Raw genomic sequence first — 14,211 nt, 5'->3', positions numbered from 1 at the left:
AAAGTGATATTCTTTATCAAAGTTAATACTCTTCCACCCACCCCACCTCTAATGTCTCATTCATCAATATAACTGACTTAACAGGAAAAGGAAACTCACCGCATGAAGACATTTTAGAAACGAAATTTTCAAAAGAATATATAAAACAAGCTGATTGTGTATATGTTACCCAGTCTGTTGGTGGGGTTCCTCTTGAACAGAGCTCTCAGTAAGCTCTGAGCCTCAGCGCTCAGGAACTGAGGCATCCCCAACCTCGCTCTGAGAAGAGAGCCGATCGATAATCAGGACTCAAAAACTGATTAATATTCACAATGGTAAGATTTTTTTAACATTTTTAAAAAAAGTTCATAAATATCTTTTGTAATTAAGTGAAATTCCAAAACAACATTAATTTGAAATAGAATTTTCATGACATTATAAATGACTTACTGTCATTTTTGATCAATTGAATGTCTCCTTGCCGAATAAAAGTATTCATTTAGTGCAGGAAAAGTCAACACTAATACATAATTGTTGTTTAACAGCTTATATTATTTTTCTCCGAACAGCTTGCTAATAACAAATAAGGCAAACCAATGAAATGGTAAATTATGCTCTGAAGACCTAATACCTAATTTATCCTAAATGCTTCATTTCAAAAAAACTATTTGACAGTATTATTTAAAGACTATGAGAAGAACAAAAATAAATGGATAATGGATTCTCACTTCAGGATTAGATTCATTGTTTCTTTTCTGTCTTTTCCCTGGAATGGCAGAGAACCCGTAAGCATCTCAAACTGTATAAAAGAGAAACCAAAAACAACCATTAAAGCAAAACATATTAGACAAAATATAACTGAAATCAAAGCTGGTTTTCTCCTCTTCTTTTTTTTTCACAATCTGTTCATACCATCAGTACCCCAAATGACCACCAGTCAGCGCTGTGGGTGTGACCCTGCCGATTAACCACCTCCGGAGCCATGTACTCCACCGTCCCGCAAAACGAGTAAGCCTTCTTCTCATTGTCGATGGCCTCCTTACACAGTCCAAAATCTGAGAGAGAGAGAAAAACAACAACAACAACAAAAAACAATTACACCAATTACCAAGGCTAAATGTCTTTCCTTTGGTAAACCGGTGTTTTATTGTACCTGTGAGTTTGATATGTCCCTCTTCATCCAGGAGGATGCTAGAAAATAGAACACAGAAAATGTGTTTATGTCAGTGCAGTGAGTCGTGTTAAAACAAATCTAAAGAATATCACACTCATACTTCACAGTAGCTAGCAGAATTCAACAAGTAACAGAATTCTTACAGTGTATGTGTTTACAAGGTCAAGTATCTCCTCAATGAGATTACATTGTGTGTGTGTGTGTGTGTGTGTGTGTATAAGTACTTCTCAGGTTTGAGATCTCTGTAGATGATGCCGATGCCGTGCAGGTGATCTAGACCCAGTGCCAGTTCAGCCAGATAAAACTTCACATCTTCTTCTGTAAACATCACCTGAATAGCAAAGAGATTATGTGAATACAAAGGAGATAAATGAGAGGATATTGGGATCATTGTTATGAGTATTACATACCTCTTTGGACAGCCTGGTGAACAGATCCCCTCCTCTGAGGAAGTCCAGAATCAGATAGAGTTTACCCTCCGTCTGAAAAGCTGAACACACCCACAGAAGTGCACTTATGACTAGTGTATCAACACTGAACTTAATATAATCTGTTAGTCATTTATAAGAAGCTCCCTCGGCTTCCTCTATAATATAAGGCCTCGGTTAAGCAGGTAAAATGCAAGATTACAATGTTAAGTTATTAATCTAATAACACTGCAAACATGAAATCTGTACTGTACAAAAATAAAAATAAAACGTTTTATTCTTTACATTAATTCAAGGACCATAACCATTCAGGAACACTGAATTAAAGTAATTTAATAATTCCTACTTAATAAAATAACATACAGCGCAGCGATTCAATAATAGTACCTTTTGTGACATTTAAAGTGCGAGTTAATTCAAAAATGAAAACTGTCATAATTTACTCACCATCATATCACTGGAGCTTTAATAAGTATGCAAACGTCAAAGGACTAAACTCTAGTTTGTTATTCACTCATTATCTTCTCATCCAATGAGCTGAACCAGTTACTGAATTACTGAAACAACTTATTCACTGAAATTATCCAACATCTGACTTCACTACTTCTCTCATAAACTTGTCAAGTTCATTTGAATAAAATGTCTAGTGAATAACAACTTAAATGATTTCATGTTCATCAAATAAAGCTATCGTGTGACTTTTGAAGTCTTGGAATAGGCTGCTTTTATGATACTTTAATGGTGCTAACTCACCATAATGGAGTTTAACCACAAACGGATGGTTGACGTCTGCCAGGATGTTTCTCTCCATTTTAGTCCTCACACGATCCCTCACTGTGACAAGTACAATTTCACACAGGTTTTGAGGAAATATTTGGCCACAGCTCATGTAAAGTCAACTTGGGCATGAAAACATTTTCTACTGCACGCGACTGAAGCGGAAGTCTAAAACAGAAGTTACTGAGATAGCACATGTTTGTAGGAAGTGTTGTTATCAGCTCTCATTAGATCTGTAAAGGGCTCTCTTTTTAGGAATGGAGAGTAAGGAGGAGGACAGAAGGAGAGATAGCTACTGAGATTTCAATGAACTGACACCTGGACCCAAAGCCTCAGGTTTGTAAGCATGGTGGGATTTTCTGTCATTGGGGTGAACACTAAACAAAACAGGAAGTAAGTGTACCCACAGAGCAGTTACCGTAATCTGTGATCTTGCTGACACTGACACAAATTCAGATACACCGTGTTGGCAATGCACCGAAATATTGTGTATACTGACACTGCAAATCCCATCCGATAGGTTTGACAATAGTATATGAAAATGGTATATTCATGATTGGTGTAATCCTCAGGGTTGGTTTCTGTGGTCACACAAAGACTGAGAGTGACAAGAGTAAAGAAAGAAAAACAGGCCAGGAGAACAATGCGAAATGAAAGTAGCTGTCGTTGTAGTGCTGTTTATGTAGCAAAGGAAGCTTGTGTGGTTTGTGGTGTGTGTTGGTGTGTGTGTGTTAACACTGATGCTGTACCTTTGAGTGTGGCCTTCCTCAGGACCTTCATGGCATAGAGCTGGTTATTGTCAGGAGGGGTTAATTTTCGTACTAAAAACACCTGTGCCCACACACACACAAAAAAAACATGCTTTCACTCTACACCGTTATTAAACTGTTGTGCTAAAAATTTGACTCCGGTTAAGTCCGTTTTTAAAGGCACTGGTATATTTATTGCTATTAAAAGAATATAAAAACCCATTTGGGTTTGGTAGCACATCATCATGGGGCAAAATTCTGATTAAAATAACTGGTTCATTTTTATTTTAGGAGTTGAAAAACGTCCCACTGGAAGTTTTAGTGAATTAAATGACAGGAAGAGAACTTGACTGAATTGTAATTCAAAGAAATTCAATGCCAGTAAGTGTAAATATTCACAGTGAACAGGTCATTGCTAAATGTTGTCATATTTAATTAACAAAAAGGTCCAAAAAGGTGTTCCCGGGTTTTTTTAAAATGCAGTACCACTCAAACATTATGGATCAGTAAGATTGTTTAATATTTTGAAACAAGTTTCTTATGCTCACCAATGCTGAATTAAATAAAATTTTATGAAATATTGTTTCAATTTAATATAACAGTTGTATTTTTTTATATTTTATTGTGAGGAGTGGGGCGGGGCCAAGAGCCGTGGGAACAGAGCGAGGCCGGTGGAGTAAATGTTACTGGTCTCGAGTCCCACGGAGGAGCTCCGGAAGGATAAAAGGAAGGATTTTTTTTTTTTTTTAATCTTACTGACCCCAATCCTTCAAACAGTAGTAGTGCATATAATTCAATTAAAATGAAGCATAAATTTCGACAAAAATGATGTTAAGCATTTGATCAGTTTGATTGGAAACACTGGTTATTAAACACATTTATACATCCCGAAATTCAAATTTGATACTGTTTTATTTGATTGCTACATTAATTCAAAATCAGCTAATTAAATTCTCTATTTAATTCTTAATGGTGATACAGGCAAGGGCTGTGTGTAAGGGTGCATTACTGACTCCAAATTCATTCTCGTTTGCTCTGGTTCAGAGCAGTAAAACCACAATCAACCATCTGAACATCATTACAAAACCACTATCAACTAGTCTTTGCTTCATAGTTCAAAGTTGACAAACACAAGATGTCAAAAAATTTGTGCAGTACAGAAGCATCTTCTTTTTAAATTTGGATGTTTAGGAGAGTCTCTTTACCTTTCCAAATGAGCCCTGCCCCAGCACTTTGAGCAGCTCGAACTGTGAGGGGTCCGCTTTCTCCGCCCCCTCCTTAACAACATGTGTGATGTTGATCTCTTTGATGTCACCATCCTCCTACAACATAAGAGACAGAGATATAATTTTAAGTTTAAGCTTAAGTGCACAATCTCCCATGCAGGAGTAAAATTAACTTTAAGCCATTGAGTGGATTATCATGTACATATGTCACTGACTGGTGTTCGCTATTTCAATATTGAATCAATACCATTGTCAATAACAAATATCTCCTGTGACCTAAACAACGTTATGAGAGCTGAATTAGACTCAGAGGGAGTTTCAAAGTGCTATCTGTAGGGGAAAGTTTATAAAAAATGCTTGTTTATAATAATTATTTCAGGGATTTTATCAGGGATCAGTTGCATGTATGTGCTTTGAATACAACCCGAATTCCGGAAAAGTTGGGACGTTTTTTAAATTTTAATAAAATGAAAACTAAAAGACTTTCAAATCACATGAGCCAATATTTTATTCACAATAGAACATAGATAACATAGCAAATGTTTAAACTGAGAAAGTTTACAATTTTATGCACAAAATGAGCTCATTTCAATTTTGATTTCTGCTACAGGTCTCAAAATAGTTGGGACGGGGCATGTTTACCATGGTGTAGCATCTCCTTTTCTTTTCAAAACAGTTTGAAGACGTCTGGGCATTGAGGCTATGAGTTGCTGGAGTTTTGCTGTTGGAATTTGGTCCCATTCTTGCCTTATATAGATTTCCAGCTGCTGAAGAGTTCGTGGTCGTATTTGACGTATTTTTCGTTTAATGATGCGCCAAATGTTCTCTATAGGTGAAAGATCTGGACTGCAGGCAGGCCAGGTTAGCACCCGGACTCTTCTACGACGAAGCCATGCTGTTGTTATAGCTGCAGTATGTGGTTTTGCATTGTCCTGCTGAAATAAACAAGCATTCCCTGAAATAGACGTTGTTTGGAGGGAAGCATATGTTGCTCTAAAACCTTTATATACCTTTCAGCATTCGCAGAGCCTTCCAAAACATGCAAGCTGCCCATACCGTATGCACTTATGCACCCCCATACCATCAGAGATGCTGGCTTTTGAACTGAACGCTGATAACATGCTGGAAGGTCTCCCTCCTCTTTAGCCCGGAGGACACGGCGTCCGTGATTTCCAACAAGAATGTCAAATTTGGACTCGTCTGACCATAAAACACTATTCCACTTTGAAATAGTCCATTTTAAATGAGCCTTGGCCCACAGGACACGACGGCGCTTCTGGACCATGTTCACATATGGCTTCCTTTTTGCATGATAGAGCTTTAGTTGGCATCTGCTGATGGCACGGCGGATTGTGTTTACCGACAGTGGTTTCTGAAAGTATTCCTGGGCCCATTTAGTAATGTCATTGACACAATCATGCCGATGAGTGATGCAGTGTCGTCTGAGAGCCCGAAGACCACGGGCATCCAATAAAGGTCTCCGGCCTTGTCCCTTACGCACAGAGATTTCTCCAGTTTCTCTGAATCTTTTGATGATGTTATGCACTGTAGATGATGAGATTTGCAAAGCCTTTGCAATTTGACGTTGAGGAACATTGTTTTTAAAGTTTTCCACAATTTTTTTACGCAGTCTTTCACAGATTGGAGAGCCTCTGCCCATCTTTACTTCTGAGAGACTCTGCTTCTCTAAGACAAAGCTTTTATAGCTAATCATGTTACAGACCTGATATCAATTAACTTAATTAATCACTAGATGTTCTCCCAGCTGAATCTTTTCAAAACTGCTTGCTTTTTTAGCCATTTGTTGCCCCCGTGCCAACTTTTTTGAGACCTGTAGCAGGCATTACATTTTAAATGAGCTAATTAAGTGGATAAAAGTGTAAAATTTCTCAGTTTAAACATTTGCTACGTTATCTATGTTCTATTGTGAATAAAATATTGGCTCATGTGATTTGAAATTCCTTTAGTTTTCATTTTATTAAAATTTAAAAAACGTCCCAACTTTTCCGGAATTCGGGTTGTAGAACCTGCAATTTCTGTGGTTTCATCCAAGACCGTTAAGATACCACCATCACTTATTTAATAGTTATTTTGCCAGTTTCAGCAGCAAGGGTGCAGTTGAGATAAGCGAGGCGAAGTTCATGCAATTTAATGCCACATAGAAAAACACTTTAAACCTATCATATGACTAGCACTCTATCCTGTATTAAAGCTGATCAAAAGCATGATGGCTCTTCTAAAAGTAAAGTGCTATGTGTCACATTTCCCCTGTGACCAGAGAGAAAGAGAGAGAGGTTAAACACCTTTAGGAGGAAATGGTTAATGGTTGAATCAAAATTAAACACTGCATTTAAAGGACACCGTACAATAAAAGCACACAAACACTGTTCACTAACACATCAAACCTAGTTAGACTAATATCAGAAAAACCACCTACTTGGACACAGCCTACAATGCTGACTAACTGACCAACAAAATCATCACTGGAATGGAAACATTACCAATACATCAATAAATAAATCATTTAAAGGGATAGGCCTACTTAAACTCAAAATTACAATTCCGTCATAATTTTCTCATTCTGATGTTGTTCAAAACCTATTCTGTGGAACACAAAAGACATTCTGAGAAACGTCGCAGTGGTTTTTTTGTCATAAAATGGAAGTCAATGGTCACCAGAACTGCTTAGTTCCCAATAACTTATGCTTTACAGAAGAGGTCATACATGTGTGAACATTTGTGAGGAAATGATGACAGAACTTTCATCTTTGGGTGATCTGTCACCTTGTAGCAGATGCTACAGTTGATGTTTGTGTTATTGTGTTCAGTTTTATAGTTTATATACACATTATCTCATTAAAAAGTCTACAGCACGTGACAAATGCTAGTTCAGGTGGAAGATAGGAATTTAGTTTATGTTCACCAACTCTTCTGCACATTAATTAAACTCTGAGCTCAGATTAATTACATTATCTATTTGCAGTTAAAAAATCTTACCAAATAATATCACATGTTATTATTCTAATAACTTATAATAATTTCAAAATTATTAACTTCAAAAGCAACTCAGTTTTATTTTTTGGGTGGCAATTTGTTGCATTTTTCAGTCAGCTGAAGTTCAAAAATGGAGGACTTCTGCAACTGACAGGTTTAAGGGTGTTGCTAACACTTGTATCATAAAAAAGGGTAACAGCCACACTGTTATTGTCACAGTGCTCTGAAGCACATTTCATAGCTGTTCTCCTGCAGATGTACCTCATGAAAGATCCATATGATGTCATGTCTTAAGAAAAACTACAAAATTCAAGTAACAGACATCTGACAAAATCAAACAAAATCTGAGTGTTTGACTTGTAAAATGACATTCAGAGCAATGAATTAAAGAAAAGATTGTTTACATTTACATACAACCAGTGTGGCCTTATTCAACAAAACAAACACAACATTTCATTTTAAAATACAACCACCCTAGAAACAAACGGCAAACAGCAACTCCTCTACAAACCAATGCCACTATACTGTGTGTGTGTGTGTGTGTGTGTGTGTGTACTGACCGTCCATGATGTATGTTCATCGGTTAAAGCAGCACTAGACTGAGCCAAGTTAGTGGTGCTGTTCGTCTCCTCACTGGACTGAGTGGCATTAACTAAAGCCTTACTGTGCTGCCTCTTGAACAGGTAGAAAGTCAATAATTTACTGACTTTAAACTTCCTCTTCTCTTTATCCATCTCTTCATCCCTCCTCTAGCCAGGGCATTCCACTGTTACCCCCATCTGCCTGCAGTCGGGGCAGCCATGGACAACAAAACTCATCCCAGAGAGGGATTGAGCAGAGTCTGGCAGAGTGTGAGAGAGTACGGGGAGTCAGGGTGTGTGCTCTGCCCTACACGACAACTACAGTGAGGCACGCAGGAAGAGGAAGAAAGAGACTGAGACCAGAAAACAGAACTGGTGATAGAGAAAAAAAAACACACACACAGTCAGAGAGAGAGAGAGAGAGAGACAGAGATAAGAAGACAGGATGTGATGACAGCAATGTATGACAGATGGAAGAAATACATATACATATATATATATATATATATACACATGTATATGTGTGTGTGTGTGTGTGTGTGTGTGTGTATATATGTACACACACACACATACACACACACACATATATATATACACACAATTTATTTTATTATATCATAAGTATTTTTTAGAAGATATTTTTATTAACATCCCATTTATTTTATTATTATAGGTGTGATATGAAGAAATAAATTTTAATGTTGTGAATATGAAATATTTTATCTCCTATCTTTTTTTGTTACTAAATAACACTAAAAAGTTAACATTACTTGTTCTATTTTATTCTGTTAACATTTTTACTTTTAGAATGAATGAAAGAAACAACAGATGAAAGAACAACTGAATAAGAATGAGCAAGTGAACAAACAAAACACAGCAAGAAAGGAACAAACAAAAGAACAAACCAAAAGAAAAATGCCCGTTTCAGTCGGGTGGACACTAAAACGCTCATCCTGTCCTATAATGCCTTGCTGATTTCCCCTCTCAGTGTTCTCCTCCCTCACTGTCAACAGAGCTAAAATTACAGTGGTGCTTTGAAACATACAGGTTCTTCATCTGACCCTGACCAGTCCAGCCTGATACTACAGGAGGAAGACATAATCAAAGAAACAACAATCACTTAGGACAGCCATTAAAGGTCCGTTTTTGGCATGTCCCAGAGCTCCTGTTAGAACCCGTGCTGACAGACAGTATGATAGAGCTCAAAGAAGAAAGCAGGTGGCAGCAGAAAGCTCAGAGATCTTACCTTCACATTGATACCAGCAAACTCTTTCTCTGCCCAGGTGATCTGTGAATTGTACTGCTAATGTGGGGTTGGGGAGGAAGAAGCAAACAAAGAGAGGATCAAACTAAGAACAAAATTAATGTTTTCTTTAATCTTCCACCACTGTTCACTGATGAAGCACCTAAGAATCATCTCTCCACCAAAGTTTTGATAATTAAAGAGATAGCTCACCAAAAAATCTAAATCTTGTCAATAAAGTCAATGAAACACTGAAATTTGCAATGATAATTTTCCTCTTTAGTGGGTAGAACATTCGCTTTGTTCTGAAACAGGGACTTAAATTGATGCAATTCAATCAGGACGAGTCCACCTCATTAAGACGATCCCAGATCAACTGTTTTGTGCAGATCAGGGGATTGTATCATGAAGCCGGATTAGCTGGCTAGCCAGGTAAATTTCAGTTTCGTTTGCACCAATCCTGGGTTTTAGGTTTCATGAAAGTGGCTTGGCTTTTAGTGGTGTTCAATGCCATAGTAACTTACACTCCACAACAGGTTATGTTCTGGGTAAGAGATGTCAAATAGAAATTGGAACAATCAGATGTGAGCAAAGCGACGTGTAAACAAAAATGTGACATGTGTCAATACACAAATCATATGTAATATAAATAAACTTAAATAAGCTTAAAAATGACTACATGTGACCTTATATGTTCGAGTCACTATGGCTATTTCTCATCAACCATATACACGAACTTCACAAGTTTCACTTGTGACTGCACGGATGGAGCAAGATAATTTCTTTTATTTGTCCTCTTTTATGGACAAGTACTTTCTTCAGTGTAAATGCATTTAAATTCCTAATTTTTCAATCTCTTAATCTTAACAAGAGAGTTTTGAATCTCGCTGGGTTTCTCGTGAGAAGTGAATCACTCTTGCTCTGTGTTGCAAGTCATGTGATTGGCTGTTTGCCACTGATTCACGTGCATGCACTCCACAAACTAAGGATCAAAGCCATAGTTGTCAAAGAAAGTTGATGATCAGTATGAAGGTACCAACAAAGCCGGATTGGAGTGGTTTGGTTTTGTTTTGTTCAACAACCATCATGGTACAGACCCAGGGTGCGATTGCTGTGCTTACATATGTGCCTAAACAAACCCAACTAAAGCCTAAAGTACGGTCCTCATGACACAATTTTCATCATCAGAAGTGTCTGCATGCATCCTACTTTTTGGGACTCCGTACAACAGCGCAGATGTGAGGTGAATGTTAAGATAGAATGGGTCAAGTAGGTGGTACTGTGCATGTGCCAAGCTCTCATATCAGTGCTCATCCGCGGTTGAGTATACAGTGAAACCTATGTGGACGCATCAGTCAAAACGCAGAAAGCAGAACACAGAGTATAACTGTGCCTTAAGGGGAAAACATGCCTCTGGTTCTGAAATAAATGCTCCAGCTAGGTGTGAAAAAACCTTAAGTCATTGAGTTGTACTCACAAACCAAATCACTCAGATTAGCAAACTGGATCATAAGAAATTTATTTATAAGCTTTTAAAAAAAATTTGGTCCATTGCTTCAGAACACTTTTAATACAGTGAGCCATATGGACCTTGTTACACTATAAAACAGTGACTGAGGCAGTCCTGATGGATAATAAATGTTTTTTTTTTCATGTGAACTTTAATTGCTTTTTCATGTCCCTTTAATTGCTGTAGTAAACAACTAAATGGCCGTTCAGTGTTGAAACAAAAACACTATCAGTCGAAACTTCCTGTTTCAGCTGAGGGTGAGAGAAAAACTTCTCTAATATTCCTACTGCAGTCACTCTTGCATTCACCTGCAATGTGTAATAGAAATGCACTCTATATAAAACTTATTTTATTTTAGTACCACCACAACACAAGCGCCAAAAGGGAAAATAAGCACAAATAACATTTCCGCTGTCATTATTTTGTAATAGCAATCCATCTCTGGATGCTCTCTATTGCTTACAGTTGAACTAAAATGATTCATGCTTCTGACATAATTTTTAACTGGACAATTAATAATTGATATAAAAAAAACGAAAAGAAAAAACACACCGGATTTAACACCTAATATATTTTTCGCAATGCTGAACAACCCACAAAGCTACAGGCTGCAGGGTTTTTTTGCATCGTAAACCAGACGTTTCCTGTTTCAGAAATGTTCAAACCAGTTTGGTCACACAGAAAAGTCATAGTGAAACAGCTTATAAATGAGGGACGTGCCCACAAAAAACATTAAGTTGAATTTGAAAAATAAAAACGCCAAGTCACAACAAAGAGGATAACGCCCCATCTGGACCTCTCGTTCCGAACCACATCTGAATAGAGTGTGTTTCCTGGATCTCTCATCCTAAACAAACCCTTCTACCCCACTTCCCTCGATTCCCTCAGGTAAAGGACAAGAACACTTGCCTGTTGCATTCGTGGCTTGGTGCGGAAGATATGCCTCCACATCTCCACTCTGACCCATGTCACTAAGAACAGAGGCTTCAGCAAGGGCTGTCTGTCACAGGGCTCTCTGTCTGTCTCTCTCTCACGCACAGACCTTTTGAGTCATTCGAAATGGGGAAATGTCAAAAACGTAAGGGACAGTCGGGTGATGCATATTTATATGAGGGGACCAGGCAGGAAATGGTGAAACTTTAGAGAAAAACTACATGTCAACCTGAGTCACACAATTCCTTTCTTGGTATTGAGATAGAATTGTTTCTACACTTCAATGGATTTAGCTGCGTAAGAAGAAGCTATAGATGTCATCTACCAAGCGGACAAGTGTTAACCTATTTTTGACCAATTTTGTCCACATCACAGGGTTCTTGTGTTTCAATTGGTAAAGTATGCTGCTGGCCACACTGAAGTCATGGGTTCAATTCCCTAAAATTGCACTGTAATTCACTACATATAAAAACATACTCTAAGCCTCTTACGCTCACTGAGGATGCATTTAGTTTATCAAAAATACAGTAAAAGCAGTAATATTGGGAAATATTTCGTTTTGAAATAATTTTTCTATTTTAATGTATTTTAAAATTAAATTCATTAAAAACAAGAACTTCTTTAATTAGGTGCTCAATCTAATAAATATTCATGACCCTTTACCAGCACACTGAATGCTTCGGGACTTCGCATGGACGTTCACACCTTCCCCACTCACCCACCAGTAAAAAAAAAAAAATTAATTTAAAAAAGCAAAGTGATGATAGTGGTCAAACAGTCCCCACAGCTTCAGCCCTACAACAAGCCCTGACACCTTCACTACTCGGCCTCCAAAACCATCTGAATGCAAGTTGCAAAAGTTACAGCTCTGCATGTGTTGCTAAGCAGCGAGCGCTGCAGTGTGACGTCTTGAGAGCTGCACACGACTCGTCTCTTTGTGTGGCCACCTGTTGCAATGGATTTGCAGAACTGCTCATTCTGAACAAAAACGCACATGCAGCTGGTGTGTGAGTGGAAGCAATGTGCATTGGTCACACCTATCAGCTGCTAAAGGGCTTGAAGAGGCTTAAGAATTAATTGGCAAACATGAAGTGGGAAAAAACAGTTGGAGTCTCTTTGATCAGTGAAAGGAGCTTATGAATATGTATGCCTCCCTCATTAACTGAGCCAATAAACACGAGATTCTAATGAGTAGAGAATAGTCTGGTTGGGCTGGTGGACAGTAGCTGAGCACTTCATAGTTTAAGAGTCTCTGAGAAGGATGCATTGTTCTGGAGTCTCTTAATTTGGAACCAGGGAATGGGTGCAGATGCAGGATACTATTCCTGTAGACGGCCACTTGAGGGCAGCGCATGTATGTGTGATTTAAGCATCATTAATATGTACATTTCTAAATGCTAAAACATCCTGCTGTGTAAAAATAAAAGAAAAAGTAAAGAAGCACTGCATCTTCTTTCAAAATTTGCACCCACAAATGAAAATGTGATTTTTATCTGCTAACCCCCAGGGCATCTAAGATGTAGATGACTTTTGGCGCTTTTCTCTGCGTGGTACGGCATGGCTTGACTCGGGTCGGTTTGCGGTTCCACTACAGTTTAGTACTACTTTAGAATGGGTGGGATTGTTCACATGCCATTATTGTTGCATTATCTTACTGCCACAACTTGTGAAAAACTTTTTCATTCTGCCTCACCCCATCAAGCTCTCGCTGGATCCGCTCCTTTGCTATCAATGAGAGGAATGTCAGTACTTCCTCAACAGACGTGAAACAGCCATTTTTGGGTTGTTAAAAAAGGTGCGCTCGTTCAAAACAGTTGCGTTCGATCCTTCGCTGGCTGTGCTGATTTAAATGGTTCTTTAGTGTTTGTGTCTCAAGTTCAGTGATGCAGGTAGTGAAGATTCTCTACGGCCAATCAGTGATCAGCAGAGTTTACACGTCAATGTATAGTCACAAGCTGCAGGGTTTACTTTGGTTTTGTTTGTGTATGTTTTTTTTTGTTGTTGTTTCATTTTATGTTTTAGCCATGATTCCCATGCACTTGCATTATATGACTAACAGACTGCAACGGTTTGAGTTCAATATCTCAGTTTGTGTTCTACTGAAGAAACACTCACCTACATCTTAGATGCCCTGGGGGTAAGCAGATAAACATAACATTTTCATTTTTGGGTGAACTATCCCTTTAAAAGTAACATTCCAAAGATTTTTTTTTTGTTTGTTTCTTTTGCCTTTATAAGACAAATTTCTTGCCTATAAGGGATCCACCAATTTGATTCAATGTCATGGTTGTTTAAAGGCAAGTTTATTTATATAGCACATTTCGTACACAATGGTAATTCAAAGTGCTTTACATAAAAGAAAGTAAAATAATCATGAAGAAAAATAAAAACAAAAATAAAACAAGCAATTTTAAAACTTTTAAAATGATTTAATTCAAATAATTTAAATTAAAAACAGAAATTGAAAATTAGAAAATGATTTTAGATTAAAAAAAAAACAGTGAAAATATAGTGCAATCAGTTCGGACATTGCACAGTGCTCATTCAATAAATGCACAGCTAAACAGATAGGTTTTGAGTCTAGATTTAAACGTGACTAATGTTTTAGCACATCTGA

The 14,211-nt window shown here is 37.7% G+C and overlaps 1 protein-coding gene across 8 annotated transcripts in view; it reads right to left on the bottom strand.

Annotated features, from left to right (window-relative positions):
• LOC132111576 (ribosomal protein S6 kinase 2 alpha-like) overlaps positions 1-14,211 on the bottom strand; it is a 74,709-nt gene that overhangs the window by 6,938 nt on the left and 53,560 nt on the right. For 2 of the 8 annotated variants that reach the window (XM_059518994.1, XM_059518995.1), the window contains exons 3-12: positions 9,155-9,211; positions 4,313-4,429; positions 3,108-3,189; positions 2,335-2,415; positions 1,564-1,643; positions 1,378-1,484; positions 1,133-1,170; positions 892-1,034; positions 708-778; positions 170-258 (exon numbers count right to left, since the gene is read on the bottom strand). In XM_059518994.1, coding sequence (XP_059374977.1) covers positions 170-258; positions 708-778; positions 892-1,034; positions 1,133-1,170; positions 1,378-1,484; positions 1,564-1,643; positions 2,335-2,415; positions 3,108-3,189; positions 4,313-4,429; positions 9,155-9,211 — 865 coding nt within the window. Of the gene's footprint in view, positions 1-169; positions 259-707; positions 779-891; positions 1,035-1,132; positions 1,171-1,377; positions 1,485-1,563; positions 1,644-2,334; positions 2,416-3,107; positions 3,190-4,312; positions 4,430-7,887; positions 8,223-9,154; positions 9,212-11,570; positions 11,728-14,211 lie in introns of those variants that run through there. The other 6 variants (XM_059518992.1, XM_059518993.1, XM_059518997.1 and 3 more) reach the window with 4 other exon arrangements.

This window comes from Carassius carassius, chromosome 31 (assembly GCF_963082965.1).
Source record: "Carassius carassius chromosome 31, fCarCar2.1, whole genome shotgun sequence".
Classification (NCBI taxonomy): Eukaryota; Metazoa; Chordata; class Actinopteri; order Cypriniformes; family Cyprinidae; genus Carassius; species Carassius carassius.
Note: the sequence above shows the minus strand (reverse complement) of the source record. Positions and strands in the feature narration are given on the sequence as shown.